The sequence below is a fragment of the Diadema setosum genome, chromosome 9, assembly GCF_964275005.1.
Source record: "Diadema setosum chromosome 9, eeDiaSeto1, whole genome shotgun sequence".
Taxonomy (NCBI): domain Eukaryota; kingdom Metazoa; phylum Echinodermata; class Echinoidea; order Diadematoida; family Diadematidae; genus Diadema; species Diadema setosum.
The window spans coordinates 4,145,826-4,168,191 of NC_092693.1; the positions used below are offsets into that span (position 1 = coordinate 4,145,826).

The 22,366-nt window shown below is 40.0% G+C and overlaps 1 protein-coding gene across 3 annotated transcripts in view; it reads left to right on the top strand.

The window, feature by feature from the left end:
* Nucleotides 1–17,282, top strand: part of LOC140232621 (uncharacterized) — a 42,029-nt gene extending 24,747 nt beyond the window's left edge. For all 3 annotated transcript variants that reach the window (XM_072312720.1, XM_072312721.1, XM_072312719.1), the window contains exon 2: nt 11,547–17,282. In XM_072312720.1, the coding sequence (XP_072168821.1) occupies nt 11,571–16,739 (5,169 nt within the window). In that variant the 5' untranslated portion in view covers nt 11,547–11,570 and the 3' untranslated portion in view covers nt 16,740–17,282. The remainder of the gene's footprint in view (nt 1–11,546) is intronic.
* The last annotated feature ends 5,084 nt before the right edge of the window (nt 17,283–22,366 follow it).

The following is a 22,366-nucleotide window of genomic DNA, read 5'->3' on the forward strand; positions in this document are numbered from 1 at the left end:
TTTCCGACAAGGTCGAAAAGTTCACCCGACAAGCACTGCACTCACAGGATACGTATTGAAGTGGGTGGGGGGGGGGGGGGGAGACAAAACTTTCCAGAAATTAACTCCACCGTTACATCACCTAAAGATAGGCCTGGAGGTTCGAATATTGGTGAAGTCTGACAAGGTCAAAAAGTTAATTAACTTTACCTCGTAGGCACTATAACATACTCAGAGTATTGTGTACTTTTGATAACATTCCACAGCTTTGAGCACTGAATGCCAAATTCGCACCACAGGTACATCACTTAAAGATGCAGGTCAAGTTCGAATATTGGTGAAGTTCGATAATGTCAAAGGTCAGAAGGTCAAAAAGCTAAAAAAAAAAAAAACAAACACAAATTACGATATGCAGGTGTGACGTCGTTTGGCGTTCGCATTGTTCTTAAAATGCCTGCTGCAATTAAACTTTGTGATATTGTGATTTGATTCTGTTTTTTTTTTCGGCCGGTGGCATTGTTTTTTTTACTTTGAATGAAAAAGAAATTAAACTGAACAACCAGAATGTCTGACATGCAGGAAGTGACTTATCAAACTTCAAAGTTTCACCATTTTTGGGTTTGTTTGTTTGTTTTTTTTTTTCCAATGAAAAGAGTGACATATGTGGCACGATCGCGCGCATAAGATGAAATAGCATTGCACAAGTCTTCATCGACATGTGAATCATGAAATGTGATTGTACTTGTAGGTTTTATTCATCTCATGAAGTTGCGACAGGTCAGTTTAATGTAAAAATGTGCAAAACAAAAACATACGAAAGTGACAGGCTTTTTGTCGTGAGCGGGAGTTTTTATAAAGATGAATGACTCGCAATTGTACAACAATGTACATCAAAGTTACTGAAAGATCGCTTCGCATAGCTAGGAAGCATGAAAAACGTCTGAAATCACTGAAAGTTAATGGAAAGATACATGGGCAGATCCAGGAATTCCGTAAAGGGGGAGGGGTGCAAACTATTTCTGGTGCTACTTCCGGGTTTCATTTCAGTTTTTTCTTTCTATTTCTTTTGTTTTAACAACAAAGAGGGGCGCGCGCGCGGTGCGATCCCCTCTGGATCCGCCCCTTAGTTATTTCATGATGTAGTCGCACAGTCTGTTTTGGGAAGTGAGGGTGACGTCAGCTCCCAAAACTCTCTCTTTGGTCTCTAAACGGATCTTCATTTAAATGCCCCCGTTTGAGTTAAATCAATATACATGACGTAATGTAATATTGTATCTTTCGCATCAAATTACATTTCTGTACAAAAACTAAGGAACGACGACCCAGCAGCTAACATTGGACGTTTTGTCAAAACGTTGTCAGAACGTCTTTTTGTGGAAGGTTTTCGACATATTTAAAACGTTTCAAGTGGACATTATAAAAACGTTTTTTAACGTTTAAAAACCACCAAAAAAAAAAAAAAAACCTTTCGGAATTTTCAAGGACCTGCAAAAAAACCTTTTGGACGTTACAGACGTCAGTAAAACCTTTTTTAAAAGAATATTTAAACGTTCTGTGGACGTTCTGCGGATTTCCAGAAAACCTTTCAAAACCGTCTAGAACGTTCAAAAAAATCTCATGACCCGTTCCAGCGCATGTAGAGAACCTTTCATATCCGTCTAGAACGTCCAGAAAACCTTTTAGAACGTCTGTGTTTTTTTTTTTTTTTTGCTTTTTTTTTTTTGCTTTTTTTTTGAGGGGGGTTCTTGGTATTAAAAAAAAATATATATTATATATATATATATATATATATATACACATATAGTTATGAGAATATAGTAATAGGCACAATCTGGGATTAATGTACCCAAATCCTAATCCTATATAATCGTATCCTAACCTGTTCCTAATGTCCTACCACCTATACCTCTACTATATCCTATTCCCAATTGATGAATCCGTATCACCATTCTTTTATATACAATTGTACCAGCAAAATGTTGTAATGCATGGAGACAGCACTGCATGAAGACATGGTTACTAAACTTAGATCACACACACCTTAATTAGGCCTATTAACATATGGAAATACCTCTTCATAACACAATTTGAAATTGTGAATAACTGAACGAAAACGTAGGTAAGTTCATTTTTAACACAGAAAGTTTGAACCCAGCATAAATCTTTAGCTTTCAAAGTCTTTTATCTATTTCCACTAGTTTTCAAATTTTAAATTTTCCTATTTGAATATTCATAAAGAGGCATGAATATTCGTGATAAACCAATGATGATCACGTAGCGGACCAAATAAAACCGTTTTTTAACGTTCATATAAGACGAAGTCGACGTAGCAGACATATTAAAAACGTTTTGTAACGTCCATTGACGTTTTTAAAACGTTTTCCGAAAACCTGTGCTTTGCAGTAAATGCCAAGTCCCAACCTTGACGTTGTATGTATACGTTTTAAAATTTTATACGAAGACGTACGGAACCTCCAAAAAAAAAAAAAAAGTTACGGAAACGTTTTGAAAACATGTGCTTGCTGGGGATTTAGTTGGTAAGTGGTCGCGTTTGCCAAAATGTCTCCATGATTTTATGAAGAAGAAGTAGCTAAATTATCGTCATGATTTTGATATGACATTTGGGTGTGCAAATCATCTGGGGTTATGAGGTGATGACATCGATTTTTTTTTCTATTTTTTGTTTTGTTTTTTACTAACTGAAGAAATCACAGAGGAAACTGCTCTTACAGTCGATATTTGTCAGGGAAGTATAAATTCAGAATACAATGTACCTATATAGTAGCAGATAACAGCGTTTCCATTTAGTTGAAACTGCGTTAAAAATGATGAGGGGTCCGTTTCAGGATCATTGGATCAAGAGACATAAACTTCAAAGTGAATTTGCTGATACAGTTTTCAAATTTAAAATTTGAAAACTAGTGGAAATAGATAAAAGACTTTGAAAGTGCCAACTTTATACATCGTGTATGCTTGATACTGCTCATACGCAGACTTCGACCCAACTTCAAATGCGCCACTTTGGCATGTTTGCCTAGATGCAGATGTATGATGCATTTTCCAGCGTGTTGAATTACACTATACCCGTGCAGCAGGATGTGAACAAGAGTGGGTTAAGTGGTTAAAAAAAAAAGAGAGAAGCAACTACAAAAAAAAAACAAAACAAAACAAAACAAAAAACAAACAAACAAACAAACAAAAAATCATTTACTGTATTCGACTCATGATTAATTAGTTCAAGTGCAAACTGCACCACGTTCACTTTGCTGATTAAAGTGAAATCACACGAAGAGAGTGGTAGCAGTTACATCAAAATACATTGTAGGATGCAATGTTAGTGATGAAGCACGTTCTCTTCACCCGTATTATAACGGCCGGGGGTCGCACCCCCCCCCCCCCCCCCGCGGAACAGGAGGGGGAGTTGCGTGTATATGCATAAGATGCCGCCGCCTTTGAAGTTTTTCCAAAATAGGGTTTTATAAATTTGTGAATTGTACGAGGAAATCACGAAGGACTGAGAAGGACTATAGTGGATAAGTTGGCCTATCTGACATCCTTTCCTCTTTTTCTTTTTTTTTCCACTCCCCCCCCCCCTTATTTTTTTTTTTTTTTTTTTTTTTTTTTACTCCGCCACGAAGTGTTGCCGGATTCACTATTTTTTCGCCTTGTCCGTCCATCTGTCAGACAGCGTTACTTAAATATTATGAGGTGTCCTTATAGAACTTTGCAAATATGTGGACTAAGGTCAAGGTCAGTGTTAAATTCATAAAATTTCTTCTTTTTTCCCCCAATGCCTAATGGTATTTTTGAAACATAGTGTAGACGTGTGCGTATTGCCAGATAAAGATTCCACTTGTATAGTTTAAAAACATAAGGTCAAAGGTCAGGTGAAAAATGATGAAACTTCATTTTTTTTCCATATCTCGGGAATGACTCGATGTATCTTAATGAAACTTAGTATACATCATGCATGCACTGCCTGACGATGTCTCTCATTTATTATTTGAAGAAAGTTGTGGGCCATGGGGTCAGAGGTCAAGTGATAATGCTGAAATTCCCAAATGATTGCTCTCTGAAACAATCTGATAACCAAATGAAATCTGGTTCAAGGAATGTGAACACTCCGAGACATTATTCGTGGTTGTGTCAAACTTTCAAACGTATTCATTTTTTCGCAAATCACGTAAAACTGTTCTCTCACATTGTCAAGACGTACAGACCTGTAACGAGTACCATGCGAAAAGACGAAAACGTGCCAGTTGCCATAGCAACATATTTCTAGTTTTTCCTTCTTTTAGCATTTTTCATACCCCCGCATACACGAAGTGTATAAGGGAGTACACATGTATGTAGGAATCGGCGTGTCGTCGGTCGGGCGGTCGGGCAGTCCGTTGCAAATCTTGCATCGCGAACTCCTATATATAATCGTCATTTTTGAAGCAATTTAGTGGAACTTATTGTACATGATGACATTATGCAAGACACTATTTGTGTTTGTACCCGACAAGGCGTTGCCATGGTAACTGCATATTTTTCTTGAAAATATTGTGGAGTATAACTATTTCCACAATTTTGAAGCAATTGAAATAGAATTTTGTGGACATCATATAGTATTGAGGTATAGATGTGTAAGACCTGAATTTTTTGTTTGCAGACAAAGCATTGCCATGGTAATCACAATTTTCCCAAAACCTTGTTGAGCAAACTACTTATACAGTATTCAACCAATTTGTTTCAAATTTAGTATAGTGCCTACATTATAATGATCGAAGGTGTGGTTAAGCAAAACATTCATTGTGTTTTTACCCGAAGCATTGCCATAGTAACTGCATTTTTTAATCTTGTGGAGTGAACTACAACTTCCACAATTTTGAAGCAATCAAATTCACAAGGTACTACACACACACACACACACACACACACACACCGGTGGCGGATCCAGAGGGGGGCGCAACCGGCGCACGCCCCCTTATTTTTCGATAAAAACAAAAGAAATAAAGAGAAAAAAATGAAATGAAACCCGGAAGTGGCACCAGAAATATTAGTTGCGCCCCCCCCCCCCCCTTTACAAAATTCATGGATCCGTCCCTGCACACACACAAACAGAACCTTTTATCAAACCCAGGCTCAATTCTTTTTCTTTGGGAGTCTGAGCTGCTGGAGCGGGGGTATTAATCATCTTCAGTGATAGTTGTATTTCTTTGTCTTTGTTTTTGCTTTGTTTTTTCTTTTTTTTTTTTCCTTTTCCCTCTCCGGACCACCCCAATAATCTAGCTTCTACACTGTGAATACGCAGACACGTATCAAAGAGGACAGAGATACCACGAACTAGCCATTCACATTGTCCCTAATTAGACATTTTCTTTCTCTTCTTGATTCTTCCACCAAAGTGCACTAGATTGTTGAATTTTAATTCTAAAAATGCAAAAGCACCCTTCTGTGCCAAGAGTGAACCTCGACCCCCCCCCCCCCCTGAGAGAAATATGTATATGTTATACATGTACTATTGTAGATTAACACATTTAGGTATGTAGCGTGAATATGGTACGAACTGCATCAAAGATGTAATGACATTTGAACATTACAGACGAAGAACTTACCAGAAAGGCAAGTTCAGCCACTATAATCCAGTAGGCAACTTATTTTGACAAGCCGAAATGCATGATCAGCTAAATAGACATCCTTCCATAATAGGCCTACCCTCTGAGGGTCATGCCATTGTGTGTTTTCGTTTCTATTTGAAAAAAAAAAAAGAGAGAAAACAAGAAAACATCTATCGGATCTATCGACTCGGAAGGCATAGTTATGCATTTGCTGTCCTAGAGACAGTGAAGGTGCGTATGCTTTTATATCACGTAAAGAAGGAAAAAATGTTCTGTAGAGTAGAAACGCCTATAGAAAAAACAAAACAAAACCAAACAAAAAGAAACATGCATTTCAAAACTCGAGAATTGAAGAGACATCGAAAACAAAAAGAGAAGGCGTGACGGAATAGTCTATACCTCCCTCGACCTCAAAACATCAAGTTCAACTTTGAGCTTCATTGTGAAACTGATACAATTGTACTATTTCATAGGCCGACAATACAATGTGCTTGCATAGATTGCTTCCCTAAAGAGTAACGGAACCGTGAAATTGAAAGGTCAACAATCAAATCCCTGAGTTTCCATCTCCAGACTTAAAAAGGCAATGAGCATTGGGAAATTTTTATTGCATTCTTCGAGTGCTATATTTCGCGCGAAAATCGAAATTTTAGGATGAGGTGGTTAAGTGCTGCCGAATGAACCGCGTGACTTCTAGATGTGAAGATTGATTCCAAGACCAGTCCGTTCTTGATTTCTGTCGTTTTACCTCCTCATACACGTATAGGAACAATATTGTATCTGTTGAAAGCGGCAGGAATTTATTGTTGATTGCCGGATAGTGATGACCGAGCCACAAGTGTTGAGGATCCATGACCAATATGAAATCCAAGGATTATCTGTTTCACAGCATATCTGCGAAAGTTACACCGCTCGGGGACATCAGATTCGCTCACACAATACTTTGACGGAAAAGTTCACCTCAATCAGATCCCAGGCTTAATTTCTCCTTGAAACATATGATCACAAGCACATATTGCAGGGCCGGCGGAGGGTTTTCACTTCCGGGTTTCTTCAGCTAACAAGAAAAAGAAAGAAAGAAAGAAAAGAGGTATTCAGCTCATCTTTCTCCTTCCACTTCCAGGTTCCTTCAACTGACAAGCAAAAACATAACCTTAGTATACCGCGCTCACACTTCGATCAAGATCTCTATCTAGTTCTTTTTAGTGCCAGTTACGTACTTCGGGGTTAAAAAAGTGGGGGCCAAAGTGATGACACCTTATATATTCCTTTGTATGGTGCACAAAAGGGGGGGGGGGCGAGTCCACCCCCCCCCCCCCCCAGTTCCACGAGCCATGTATCAGGCGGGTCAAGATGAAATCTTGTGATTTAGAGAAACAGTGTGGCTTCATAGGAGGAGACTGAACACAGGCAGGATTGAAAGAGACTGAAATGAAGACAGACTGCAATGGTGTAGCCTTGTCAACGATTACACCAAGGAGGTGAGACGGAACTGATCTCATCTCCCTGATAACACACAATCACGCCTGTGATAAAGTGTACTGTGAGAAGAGTTGCAAATATTATACGCTTCTTCTTTTTTTTCTTTTCTTTTTTGGTCGCAGTTGATCTTCGTTTTCAAGTTTTCGAAACAGACAATTTTATTTTTTCACCTCATCCGCACATTGAATGGACGTGAAGGCTCTGGGACGCACACGAAACACACACAATTCGTGTGTGTGTGTGTGTGGGGGGGGGGTGGTGGTGTTTAGTAATGGGTTTGTAGATTCTGTAGATTCTCCGAAATTTCTATGATTGTCTAGAAGCATGACAAGACCATAAACGTGAAAAAAAAAAAAAACGGTTGACATAAATCGCGGTCATGCACACTGGCAAAGGATCGCGAAGTTTGGCGGGGGTGGGGAAAATACGTTGGCGGTCACTGTGGCAAAAGATCGCGATCTTAAACTTCGCGATCTTTTACCAGTGTGACTGCGGCCAGTGTTAACGGGGCTTTCACTGGTAATGTTACACCAGTAGGTCCTATAACATTTTAAAGGGTGTGTACAGTTCTAGACGAGGTGAAGATTTAGCTTTTAACGTTTTGTGAGATATTCAGAAACCACTCTATGAGATGTCAAAGAGCATGCAGTTCTAAGGGGTATCAAAAGTTTATTCGATGAAAATCGGTTTTGAAATGGCTGAGATATCCAAAAACAAGGTGAAACAAAGAGATACTAATAAAGTTGGGGCATGTCGCCTTTTATTATTAGCACTTTTTTGGATATCGCAGCCATTTGAAAACCAATTTTCATCAAATAAACGTTGAATCCTTCTTAAAATTACATGCTCTTTCATATTTCATAAGAGGCTTTTCATTATTTCACTTAGGAATGTTCAAAACATGAATCCCAACCACAACCAGTACTGTACAGCCCCTTTAAGAACTTACTGTTGATAATACTCTTTAAAAAAAAAAAAAAAACCCACTCTTTACTTCATGGTTTATTGTTTTTGTTTTTGTTTTTGTTTTTTGTTTTGTTTTGTTTTTTAATGGGGGAGATGGTACTATGTTTGATTTGTGATTTTCCGATTTGTCTATGGTGGACTTCGTAGCGGAAGCGAGACAGGCGTCTCTAATTCATCGTCTTCGTCGGCGGCGGCGTCAACAATTTGGTGCACTGTCAAAAACATTCAACAGCTTTGTGCTATATGACGACCAAACTCGATCACACTCAAGTACATTGTACTACATGAAAATGCTGATCAAGTTCGAATATGGGTGAAATCTTGCAAGGTATAATTCCAAAGGTCAATGGACTTTTCCATGATAAGCACCGTGCAAGTGGCTGTATAGACTTGATTAGCATGGAAACAAAGACGACAGTGGACGTTTAATTGAAATTGAACTTAGGCACGTTTCTTGTAAATTGTGGTGATTGCACTGTTCTCATATTTCTCATCATAACAGTGCTGTTAATCACACTCCCATGAAGATGAGGATATAATGGTATCGTCTCTTCACAGCTCCTCTCATAGTTTTGTGTAAAAATTTTATAAGGCTCGACGCTGACATTATCTTCCCTGGTTGCACTTTCGGGCCACTGTAAAAATCGTTAATTTTAAAATTCTGGTTGCCCAAAAATAAAAGAGAATATAGCATTTCAACTCTAACTGTAGTTGCCCAGTCGGGCCACCAAAAGGATAACCTTTTTGGAATTTAATGGCCCGACATCATTTCATTTTAGTGACTCCGGGCCACCACTTTAATGTTCGAACCCTGTTATACTTGAAAATGTAATGCATCATTGCAGCTACTGCTACTCTGTCGGTTACTCTGTCGTTATAGGGTTGTTCATTGCAACTCGAAAATGCGTGTACGTTCCCTCCTTGTCATTTAGAATCTTTTTGTACAATGACTTCGCAAAAATCCCGAATTACCCCTGGTAAACTCCCAAGTGTCCCCTGGAATTCCCGGATGACGCTGCAGTGTGAAAGGCATCGCGGGTAAATTAATGCCGAGTAAAATGCCGAATGACTGTGCAAAAAATCCCGCATCGTTCCTGACAAACTGTACCAGGTCAATGTCCCCAGGAACTCCCGGTTGACGCTTTAGTGTGAAAGGCATCATGGGTAAAATCCCGAGTAAAATGTCGGTTGACTTTGCAAAAATCCCGAATCGTCCCTTGCAAATTCCCGAGTGTCCCCAGGAATTCCCGGATGACGCTATGGTGTGAATGCATCACGGATAAACTCCCGGGTGAAAAACGAATGGCAGTATACCAACAACGCCTTGCGGGGCCGTTCCGCGCGTGAATCGCGTAACAGATATTTCGACAGCAAACGAGAGAACCGTTGAGTCTTTTTCACTAATTTGAAAGTTGTGGTTGCTGTTGTTGGTTGTTGTTTTTTTCGCGTGTGTTCTACGTTTGATTTCCCGTTGGATCTCCCGGATGATCCCAACGTGACAGCGTGAAAGGGTATTGAGTTCCGAACCCCCGATAGGGTTCTTGTGTTTTATCCAATTGATGCATTTGACATCAGTATCCCTCAACTCTATCAACCCTATTTCAAGCAGTGTCAAAATAGGATCATGTTAATTACAACGCATCACATCAATGGGGATATAAACATATTGATATATGAATTATTAAAGATTTTACGGCACAGATATGTGCTGAAATACAAAAGGTGTTACCTTGTATTGCTCCGTGCTCTTCAATTCAGTGCAGTGTAAGGACCTATAAATTGTGTCTATCCTAAACAGCCTGTCCATTTTGCTCTAATTAATTCCCATCATTTCTTTGATTGTCTTTAAAGTTGTCTACTACTCGTGTTTGGAATTGGATCCGAATTAAAGAATTGTCGAGTATAGGGCCCACCTATGCCAACACATCACCTTCTGCCCAATTCTTTTCAGAGAGGGAGAGAGAGAGAGAGAGGTGGGAAGGAAGGACAATGACAATACGTACAACTAAATAAAAAATATGTTATCATTATATGTCATGCTCATCTCTCTGATGATACAACGTACAAAAATTATATTAAAAAAAAAAATCACCGGCTTTTTTATACCGGTTTCCGTTTTTCCAGTTCAGCTGCCCTCCCAAAAAGCAAATGACAACTGCGAAGCTTGATCATATTTTGTATACAGCCGAGTCAAGTTGATGGTTTCGCGGGAGGATGACGTGCAAAATGAAGAAAATTGGTGCAGTTGTAGAGACAAAGTGGAGTAACATGTACATCATACATTTATGCAATTTATATTTAGACCCCAATCTAGTGTTCTCGGCCGTGTACTAGGACACGATAGTTTGAATGCAATCGAACAAAACCTAATCAAACAGTTGAGTCATTATTCACCTTGTCACTTTTAACGAATAAAAATGTATGCTACCATCAATCCATATTTAAGTGTCTTTTATCTTATGTGTTGCAGTCATTGATTGGATTGTCGTGTTTTCAGGTTCAAAAGATTGGATAGGTCTTTACTGCATTGTTATACCTGCTGGTTATTTCGAGCAGTTGGTATGATTGTAGCAGGTTGCGATCTTGAAGACAGATACCCGCCCTATTCATTCGCTGCTGTCATCGATTGACATTTCAAAATTACTCGCATATGTGTGTGCGTGTACGTGTGAGTCACGCTTTTTGCAATATACTATCTGAATATGCTTTCATTCCCGCGTTCTATACAAGTCTACTAAGTTATTTTCTTTTACACTCTTACATTGATTGATGACTATTGTAACCTTGCCTGTCATTTGTGCAATATCAAATATATAATCTGTCAAGTTTTCTGTTTATCACGAAAGCTTCTTTTGTCCCCTATTACTTTCCGAATATTGATATTCTTACTTTCTTAAAACGCTTTCTAACGTGACTATTATGCACATCGTGGTACATCTTTTTCTCGTTATGATTTCGAGTAAGTGTGACGGACTGACGGTTATTTCCCCCATTGGAAGGATAGTCAGCACTGGATATTTTGTCAGCTCTTGTTTTCATTGTTACAGAAAACGAATGAATTTACTGTTCAGTAGATATTCATCATTAATACTGCAGTTATGATGTCGCAGTGGCGGATCCAGAGGGGGTGCGCCAAGGTCCCTCCCCTTTGATTATCTTTTCTTTTTTTTTAATGGAAAATAAAAAAGAAAAGAAAAAAGAAAAAATGAAAAGGGGCGCCCCTCCCCCTTTGATTGTTATGTTGTTGCTTGTCAGTCGATTGACCCCAGAAGTGGTACGAGAAAATACCTGTTAAGGCTTTGTTTTTGGTTTGGTTTTGCTTTGTTTTGTTTTTTGCTTGTCAGCTGATTAAACCAGGAAGTGGCACCAGAAATGTAAAACGGAATTGCGTCCCCCCCCCCCCTCACCATTTACCTAGTTTCTGGATCCGTCCCTGAGTTGCAAAATTAAAAAAAAAAAAAACCGACATCCAGATAATCTTCCCCTTTCTCGTCTGTGCATTTTGGTTACTTTCAGGTATAGGACGGAAGTGAGTCAACCATGATCATACTCCGGTTGCAAGGGTTGCCGTGGTCGGCGACCGCTAAAGATATTCGACAATACTTTGAAGGCCTTTCCATCCCCGATGGCGGCGTTCACATCATTGGTGGGGAAGAAGGTGATGTCTTCATTGCATTTACCACTGATGATGATGCTCGAAAGGCAATGCAGAGACAGAAGCAGCCATTGTGCGGCAGTCGCATCATGCTACTTCTCAGCAGCAAGGCCGAAATGCAGGAGGTCATCGCAGAGAGTCGCGCCACGGCACAGTCTCGGAAGCCTGACCCATTCGCTCCAAATACTTCAACTGAGATGACCCTACCCACTTCTCAACCAGATGTTCATTCCAGAGAGGGGAATGTTCTGAGTTCTCAAACTCAAAACTACCAGAATTATCACCCAATGTACGATCAACGCAGGGGACCAATTGACTATCCACCAGACGGGCACCGTAGTGGGAGTGATGCTTTTCGAGATCCCTCTCCTGCTGGGCAAGGCTATGACTCAGCCTCTCCACCTAGTCACGCAGACCGAGTGACAGGCTCTGGCCAGCCCTCTTCCAGCATGTATAGAGGCGACATTTACCGAAGTGATGCTGACAGATACCGTGAAGGAGCTGGTAGAGATCCTTTTGGACGAGCTCACACCGCAGGTCAGTTCATGGAATCTAGTGGAAAGATGAACATGCCAGAAAGGTCAGATGGTGGACAAGCAAGGCAAGTACCCAGCAGGGATTTCGGATTTGAAAGAGATGTTCCTCGTTTTGAAAATAGACAACACCGTATCAATCTTGATGAGCAGAAGTCGGCCGAGTATCGAAGTGAACAGAGATATCAATCGGAGCCATTTGCCAATTCACGTGACCCATGGCCTTCTGATCATGGTGCACCTTACCAAAGAGATCAGCCAAGAAGTCTGCTTGGGACTCCAGGAATGTCAAAGCCTACCGGCAGAGATTCAGCAGGCATGCTTGATGATCCAATGGAAGGCATTTCAACATCATATCCACCAGGCGGGTCTTCAGGAATACTTGATTATTCCCGCATGCAGGCAACTGCTGATGAAGATGATCGTACTCCTAAACAAGGGAATTATCCACGACAACCACTTGGTGAACATCAGCCTCCAGTAGATACCTATCGACAACAAACCTCTGATGAATCATCACCTGGTTTCCACATGCGATATGACAAGGCTTCACGAGGGACAAGATTTTCAGAGCCACATGGCCGTGGAGATCAGTATTGGGCAGTTGATGACTCTTCAAAGACCACACTTTCACGGCAGGCTAAAGGTGACGTCAGTTATGGAAGCAAGTCAACTGAGCCGGAGCCTTTTGGCCGTGAAGACTTTGTGCATGCCTCTCGCAGAGGAGAAGATGAGTACCTCAACCAGAGATCACATGCAGAAGGACGCATGAACCTACCTCCAGATGGTTATCCGAACATGCCCAGGACAGGTGTCGATGGCTCACATTATGGAAGGTATGACTCAAGAATGCCCTATGATGCGGGAGGTGATGCGAGATCAAATGAATATTCTTTGTCTCCATTTAGCAGTTCCCAGGAAGTTTCTTCAGATTTTGACAGTCGAAGGCTGAAACCATCTGTTGCAGAGGCCCTCGAGAAAGTGTCTAAACTCCCTCCCTCTTCTATTGAAGCACTTCTCCCAACTCTGACAGATCCGGGGAAATCAACAGCTTTGAATTATGCCATAGGTGCTGTACAAGAACCCAAACCTCCCAGCAATCTTCAGTCTTCCAGTCCTTTTCTGGCTATTAACCTAAGTGGTCTGCCATACCATTGCACAGAAAATGACATCAAAGAGTTTTTACGTGGTATCAACATCTTGCCTGGGGGAATACAGTTTGTTCCAGACTCGCGAGGTAACCCCAATTGTGCAGCAAATGTGAAAGTACAAAGTTCTCAAGATATTGAGGAAGCCTTGAGGAGGGATAAACGGCTAATAGGCAAGCGATATATTGATGTTAGAGCATGCAGTGAAGGAAGGTGGGAGAGAGATGACAAGCAAACAAAAAGCAAAGAGACAGAACGAAGAAATCGTAGTAGGTCACCATTACGATCAGAAAACACAGCTGTTGAAGTGAAAGGTGTGCCGTCCCTTATGCAGTCACTAGATATTGAGAGTTTCTTCACTGGGTTAGAAATTAAGCCTAATGGCATTGCCATTGAACAGAGTAAGGATACATCTGGAAGTGTCACAGCTTATGTCGACTTCATTGATTCTGACAATGCACAGAAAGCTTGTCAAAAGAGTGGTCGGTATCTTGGAAGGAGATCTGTAAGTGTAAGGATCATATCTAGAGAAAGCTTTGAAGCCAAGAGAAATGACATCAAAAAGAAAGTGGAGAGACGTTCTCCTGGGCGAAGGAGTCCTGACAGACGCAAAGGGAGTAGTCCTCATAGCAGAAGAGGGCGTAGCCCTGGCAGAAGAGGTAGAAGCCCATCTAGCAGAAGTAGTCGCAGTTCACCAGGACGGAATGGCTCAAGTAGAAGAGGATCCAGCCCTTCAAGAAAGGATTCAAGAGATAGGGATTCTTCTACACGGTCAGGAAGGAGAGGCCAGAGCCCTTCAAGAAATAATTCTGCCAAGAAGGATAACAACATGGAGAAAAGAGATTCAAGGGATGCATCTCTTTCAAAGCCTTCATCTAGATCAGAAAGTTATAAAGATCGTGGTGACTCCCACTCACAAGAACGAGGTTCATGGCCTGAAGATTCCAGAAAAGACAACTCAAAATCACTGCTTCCACGGCCAGTGCAAGATCATATTGTACCAGAGGAAGGTGAAAAAGGACATGGTCTTCTCAAAACACCAGACCAGCCAATTGAAAGAAGTGCAAAGGAGTTTGGTCATGAAAGTAGAGATATTGGTCGTGGTCAATCATTTGCCGAGAAAAGCTCAGATCATGAAAGGGGAAGAGATGATAGAGACTTTATCAGTGAAGGCAGAAGACATGCTGATGATACTAGCCATAGATTTACTCCAGGACGAGAGCCAGATCCAGCCAACAGAAGCAATCGTGATAGCCAGGTAATGTTTGACAGAAACCAGCAAGAATGGCAGCGAAACGAAATGGAGAGCAGACGTGAATTTATGAGTGATCGACATAGAGGGCTCTTAGGGGATGCTCAAGACAGACTACCTGAAGACATGCCTATTGAACCTGCTGAGAACAGACGTGGCTTTATGGATGACAGACGTGGAGAACCGTGGAGACCTAGGGAAGACAGGAGGGATGATATGCCTAGAGATTCAAGGGACAATAGGGCAAGTGTGTATGATGCTAAGAGAGATCGCATGATAGTGATTGCTGACCCCCATGATGAACACAGAGGAAGACCTAGCCTGCTTGGTGATCGAGGTCCAATGCCAATGGAAAACAGATTTGGTGGCCCTATGGATAACAGGCACACTAGCCTACTGGAAGGCAGACCTGACATGGACATGGAGAAACGAGGAAACTTCATGGACAAGAGACGTAGAGAGGATGAAGATAATTCAGGTCGCCAAAGAAAAGCACTCTTGGAACATCCTGAAGCTGCAAGGGACAGACAGAATAGAGGCCCTAGGGATGATCATCATCGTACTTTGTTTAATGCTCCTGAAAGAGGAGCACCAGATGGACGAATGGGTTCTGGTCCAGTGGACAAGAGAGACGGTAGCCCTTTTGACAGACATGGTTTTCCACGCAATGACAGACAAGAAATGATGGAGACTGAGCCTTTTAGAGAACGTGCTCCATTTGGGGATGGTCACAGGAATGAATCTGGGAGGATGCAGTTTCCTCCACAGGAAGGGCATGACAGCTTTCCTTTTCATGGTCGCCATCCTGAACCCCCTGGAAGAGGCAGAGATAGACAATCACCGCACCGAATGCGACACGGCCCTGGTGATGCAGATCTCAGACCAGATGACAGGAGAGATACTGAAAGAATGGATTCTGCGCCAGAAGGACATCGCAGAGGTGCAATTGATATGCAGTTTTCATCTCAGGAGGGCCAAGGTGGCAGACCAGGGGAGCAGCATGGTCCCAGGTCCAGAGAGAGAGAGGAGCACAGAGTGCAGACTCCTGAAAAACTTGATATTAATGTTCCTGATGAGTCATATGTTTGCGCCCATCTGCGCAATGTTGCATACAGTGCTCGCTGGCCTGACATTGCCCACTTTCTCTCAGGGCTTCAAATTGTGCCAGGGGGAATTCATATAATGGTGAATGCAGGTGGCAAGCCAAATGGGCACTGCTTTGTTGAATTCATTGACAGACATCAGGCAATGATGGCTGAAGAAAGAAGACTTCAACCTCTGAATAATCGAAGCGTTCAAGTCAATGTGTGTTCAAAGATGATGATGATCAGGGCCCTAGAAGAAGCAGGAGAGTTGCAACAGAACACTAGGATGGGGAGACCTAGAGACCAACAGTTACCACCACGTGGTCCTAATCCACACTTTGGACCCCGAGGACCTCCAGGGCCCCGTGGGCATTTTGGACCTCGAGGTTTCCATGGAAATCCTCGTCCATTTCCAGGTCCTAGAGGTCCACCTTTCGACCTACGAGGACCCCATTCTGGTCCCCATTTTCGGCCACCTATGGAAGGTCCACCTGACAGAAGTGATCGTCCACAAGTTGAGCGTCCAGGTCCTTCTGTTGGTTCAGATCACCATGGCCAAGATCGGCATGGCCAAGAACATAGCAGAAAGCATGATGATCCCCAAAAGTCAACAGCCAGGTCTGATTCCTCACGTAAAGATGATGACTCTGATAAGGGAGGAGATTCTAAACCTTCAGCTAAAGAACCAGATTATCCAAAGTCGAGAGAAGAAAAGACTGAAAATAAAAAGAAATCTCCTCCAGCCACCACTCCAAAAGAATCACCTGCCAGACCCATCAGCTTTGAAAAACAGAAGGGTTGTGTAATCAGTGCTACAAACCTGCCGTTGACCATCACTGTTGATTCAATATTGGAATTTTTCAAGGGGTTCAGCATAGTGCCAGGAGCAGTAAAGGTGAACACCAATGAGGCAACAGGCAAGGCTACTGGGGAGGCAAAAATCGTCTTCACTACCTCTGCAGAAGCCAATCGTGCTGTCAAAGAAAGAAACAACAGACCCCTTAATGGCCGCATTGTGAGACTTCATGTCCTTTGACTGCATTCTTGCCAAAGCAGGAGAGACACTTAGTACATATACATCAAGTGGTTTTCAAGAATTGAATTGATCTCTATATACAGTACAAGAAAGAGGTGATAAGATCCATCAAGGAAATGTTAGAAATTCTCTTCAACAATTTGGTGTTGTGCTATGGGCCAAAACAGTCTGCTTTCTTGTCCAGTAATATATATAGATGCAGTTTTGTTCATGCCTTTTGATAGAGACTGCTTTGTTATTTTTTTAGTGTTTGAGTGCACTCAGTCATCCTCAATGTAATAACACCTCTCGCAGAATGCATTATTATCAGTTGCCTAAAATTTATGTCATTTTGTCAATGTGTTTATATCCGGTCCATATGTTTCAGCAAGGGCATGTACTGTCTATGTGTTCATATGTAGACTTCTACAAATCAGAGGGTAGTATTAACCGTGCAGATGATGTTATGAAAATCTGTAAATGATAAGTCTGTCACAGGTTGTATTCAATGTGGGCGCGATTTGAAAAGTGTGCTCCCAAGCAACGGGCATGAGGAAGGTAATAGCAGTTTCATGGGGGGGGGGGGTGGGGTGGTGATGGTAAGATTATATTGTTACTTTTGTTTTGAGGATGACTATCATTTCTGTTAAAAATTGTCCCTGTCGGGTCACATATTCATGACTGAAGCAGGTATGTAGATAGGCATCTGTGTCTTGATTTTGATACAAGAAATAGATATCAAAATCTGTTTCATTTTTTTTTTTGTCAGGAATGTTTCATTAGGCACCTCACAAATTCTTATTGTTCATTTATACAGCAAAACTTGAGCCTTCAGAGGCTGGTTTGCTGATTTCATTCATTGCATTTCGCATTCAAAGTGTAGTACATGTATTTCGCATCAAGTGAATTGTGGGCATTTCTTAACTAAAGGAAGTATGTTGAAGCTTGAAAAAAAAAAAAAAAAAAAAAACTTCACACGAACATCAAGAAATCTTGTAAATAGGCCTACATTATTATTATGTACAATACCAGTAGGAAATGTAGGTGATAAGGGGGAAAAAAGAATGTGTTACTGTGTATTTGATTAGTGAAACGTTGAATTACTAGTAACACCACTCTTCAATGGTGACAGTGAGGTGAGATTGTGGGGAAAGAGAAGAGAATGCTGTGATCTGTTGATATGTGCATACTTTGTGCACATAAGAGCTGTGTATATGTAGCTATGTAATTATACCAAGGGTCCAATAAATCTATGGTCAAACTTTGGATGAAAAGTCATAGAAATAGTGACTTCATATCCCCAAATGTTGTAAGGGGATATAAGATTATACTTGGTATGTGTTATTGATACAACCATAGATCTTGAAACAAAACAGACATTAAGTCACTTTTGTCATGAATCAGATACTGAAAACAGAGCAAGAATGAGAGTCTGTAGGCCTACATGTAACACAATCTCCACAGGGAGCATTGATGTAAGGATAAGACAGAAGCATTATCACCTTGCAGTGATTATGTAATCGCTACAAAAGTCACTTTATCTCACGCTCATTGTGAATTTTATAGGCAGTCTTTTTAGAGATAATTCACAGGAAATGTTGCGTGATTGTGTGTATTTCTGTTACTTTGGCATCTCTTTGAATGTCTGAAGTTTTTGGTTGTCATTACTGATCAAATAGTGATTGTGGTATAGTGTACTGGCAGCCATGACATGTAGCCTAATGTAATATGACACTGACTTTTTATGTAATGTGGTATTATGCGATAGAGTGCAGGGAGGTGAGAACCACCTCCCTGGGTAGTGCTAGACTTGTTTTCTTGTTGTTTTGTATCTCCTCTGTATCATATCACATGTTTTGTGTTGTAAATTTGAAGTATTTAGCTTCTTCTAATGTTATTTTGTATTATGAAGGCCCACTGGATGTACAAAGTAGCTGCCCAGTGGGAGAAGCCTTGTGGAGCTGCTATGTTGTTCAGTATTGACTCATTTGTTTTTAGAGTATTTCCTGCAAAATGTGCCAGAATGTTCCTATCATTCCTTCTTTGTCAGATCGTTGAAATTTAACTAATTCTCAAAAACAAGAAACAAAAACAATGTTAGTTTCACATTGTATGCTATGGCCAAGATAAAAAGTAGTGGTGATCATAGTGTTAATATGATTCATGTTTGACCCCCTTGTCATGATAATGACAATCATTACTTCATCTTGTGTTAGTAATGATGCCACCAAGCTTGAGGTTGAGTTTGATGACAATACTTACAGGAGCAGAGGAAAATGAAGAATAATACAAAGAGAAAACAGCCAAAGAACACATCTTTTGATGACATATTGGTCTTCTTCTTCTTCTTCTTTTGTTAACTTGAAAGAGAAGGTAGATGTGAAAAGAAGCAAGGAAAGAAAATGTTTTATGTTGTACTACTTTTCAAAGTTAATTATTCATGATTGAGAGGATACCTGCATTTCACAGTGAGACATATTGTTAATCAAAAAACAATTACAGCATGTCCAACTTACATTGCTAGTGTACTAACTAACATGTTTGAAATTTCAAAGAGTATTGAGATATTGAAAAAGCAGTACAGTAAGTCTCTAAACTTGTTTGGAAAGCAAAAGTTGGTAACTTTTATAGACTTGATAGCTAGTGCAAAAAAAAAAAAAACCCCAACAAACAAACAAAGAAAAAACACCTCCACAAAAGCATTTGATGGAAGGTACATGTATCATTTTACTGTGAAATAGGCACCATTTATGAAAGCATATATTAAAATGAGTCTGTTTTTCCATTTTGTTTTTGACATTTTAATTTCATTATCTTTCAGAGCTGTTTGGTAAAGGTGAAGGATGTACATCAAGCATACATATTATTGAATGTCTACGTAGCAGCGATGAAGTGGTTTTGATGGAAATTCCAAAGAGTGTGCATTCACACGTATCTATAAGTTTGTAGCTTATGCAACAGATTTGCTGACTGAGGTTGCTCCAAAATGGACAAGTATTGCAAGTGAAATATTTGTATGCAAAGTTTTGGATCTTAAATGTGGATACAGGCATTTTTGAGTTATTCGATATTGTTGGTTTTTCAACATTGTTGGGGTTTTTCCCTTGTACATAGTTAACATTTTTAAGTACTGTATGTCCTTCTTAAGTTGTTTTGTATCTCAAGAATAGCACTCGTACAAAGCATCAACAGATGCCTGTTTCTCATTTAGTATTTGTTTTTCATTTATTTTATAGTGTACTTGTTAAGCATACTGATTAATTTTGTATTCACAATCATCTTGTATACAAGCAAAGCATGTGCTGAGTAATTTGATTTCAATGTTCCAGATTGCAAGTGAGAGACACACATGTAATTCCTTCGGACAAAGTATATCAAATTTCCACAGATATTTGAGTTCTTTTTATCTGTTCTCATATGTGCTCGACTAAGGAGCAGGATGTGTACATTTTTCTGGGCAGTAGGACCCTATGGTTACATCATCACTTTCCCCGAAAGTTCACAATCGGTTAAAATCCAACATGCAAGGAAGCATGCTTGCCCAGCTGGAGAATGTCAATTCATGTTTTATCTTATCATGCTTGCGTATGTGTTTGTTCCTTGTTTTTTCTCAATAAAAATGTCAAGTTAGACATACATCTTAGAGACACTCTTTATTTGTGTGTGTGATAAAGAAATCAAGATTGTTGAATCTTGTTAAACTACTCAGGGATGCAACACTTTTATTTGGTTTACACACCATTTCCCAGGTTATAAATGTGGAATATTTCATGTGTCCAAGTTTTTGTTTACATTTCACACAATGTCATGTGTACAAGAATAAGATATGCTAATTTCTTATTACAGTGTACCAGACTTTGTCACTTATGTAAATTCATACTCTGTCTTTCAGCAGCTGGCAAATTTTAAAAAGACAAATTCATCTTCACCTGACTGACGGCAAGAAAATAGATCTTATACTTGACCAAGTGCAAGAAAGTGCACCAGTCACCAGAAAATTTCCACTGTAGAGTATTACAGTGGCACCAGTGTTCAAGGGAGTATCAAATCAATGCTGTGCAGAAGGCAACTGCTGCCCATGTTCCCTATATTATCACTGGCACTAGGACCCATCTTGCCGGGCTTCGGTATATGTTCTTTGTAGATATGAATATAAATGCCAGTACTCATACTCACATTTATACTTGCAGTCAACCTTGCTTAAGTCAACCTCACGAAGGCATTTTCAAGTCCTCTTCTCTTTATTTTCCATTGATTTTAATCCCTCATAAGTCAAATTTTCTTTTAGTTGAAGCTATTTCTTTAGTCCAAATAATATAGATTCGACTTGGGCAAGGTTGACTGTATATATATATATATGTATATATATATATATATATATATATATATATATATATATATATATATACATATATATACATATATATATATATATGTATATATATATATATATGTATACAAGTATGTATATGTACGTATGTTTAGTAATTTGTAGTCCATGTGTTGGTCAGGTCAAATACATATCATCAATAGTAGAACAGAACTCCAGAATTTTATTATGCTGTCAATAAATAAACTGTTGGTATTGACAGCATGATAAATTGCTGGAGTTCTGTTCTACACTGTACTATCGATGGCACATGTACAGTGTATGTATTATGTGAGTCTGTGTGTGTGTTTGTGTGTGTGTGTGTGTGTTTGTTTGTAAACTTATGTGCATGTTATATAAACGGATTGGCTAAACTGTTACCAGATGATACAGACATGTTTTATACGATATGGAGCACACTCCTTGCACACATAACTGTAACGAACATCTTGCAAAGAGGGAAAACCTATGTCACAGGGAAAGTAAATCATACACTTTGTGAAAACTTAAACAAAAAAAAAAAGTGCATGTAATCGCATACATGTGCTATTTTACAAGACAGTACAACAAATGCATAATCTCCCCATGACCTGCATTTCTGGGGTAATTGCACTTCGGAAAATAATGCGTTTGCTGCACATAAAATTTAAACTAGAAAAGCACTCTGAGAGCGCAGACCTCCGCCAGCAACTACTTTCCACCAATGATCTTGCTCTTCCCAAAGATATTTTTCTCCTCTCCACCACTGGGGAAAAGCTCTTTGGGGTCTTCCATAGAGATCAGCGATTTCCACCCATAGGTATACAATTATGCTGAAAAATCGCCCGATTTCCCAATATAGAAGCCTTTGTTAAGTCATAAACCCTCGGCTGTGCGGCGCGCCTCGCCTAGTATATAGAAAGTGGAGCATGCACTTTAGTGCGCGTATGAAAACCTAAAAAATACGCAGCTTGAACTCCCAAGTTCATTGACCCTACCTGTCAAAATATCAAAAATTCTTCATAAATAAAGATTAAAAAAAAATTATTGGATCACTACCTAAATTAAATCATCTGTTACTTGTGTCATTTTCAACCTTTCCTGTAAGTTTCATCCAAATCTGTTACTACTTTTTGAGTTATTTTGCACAAGGACAAACAAGCCAAAGGTAATGAAAACATAACCTCCTCCCTTGGCGGAGTTAATGAAGTGTGCTTGCCAATTTCAACTGGAATCAGAAACCAAATACCTAATTTGTACATATGTAATAAGTATACATAACACCATGACACTTTTGCAA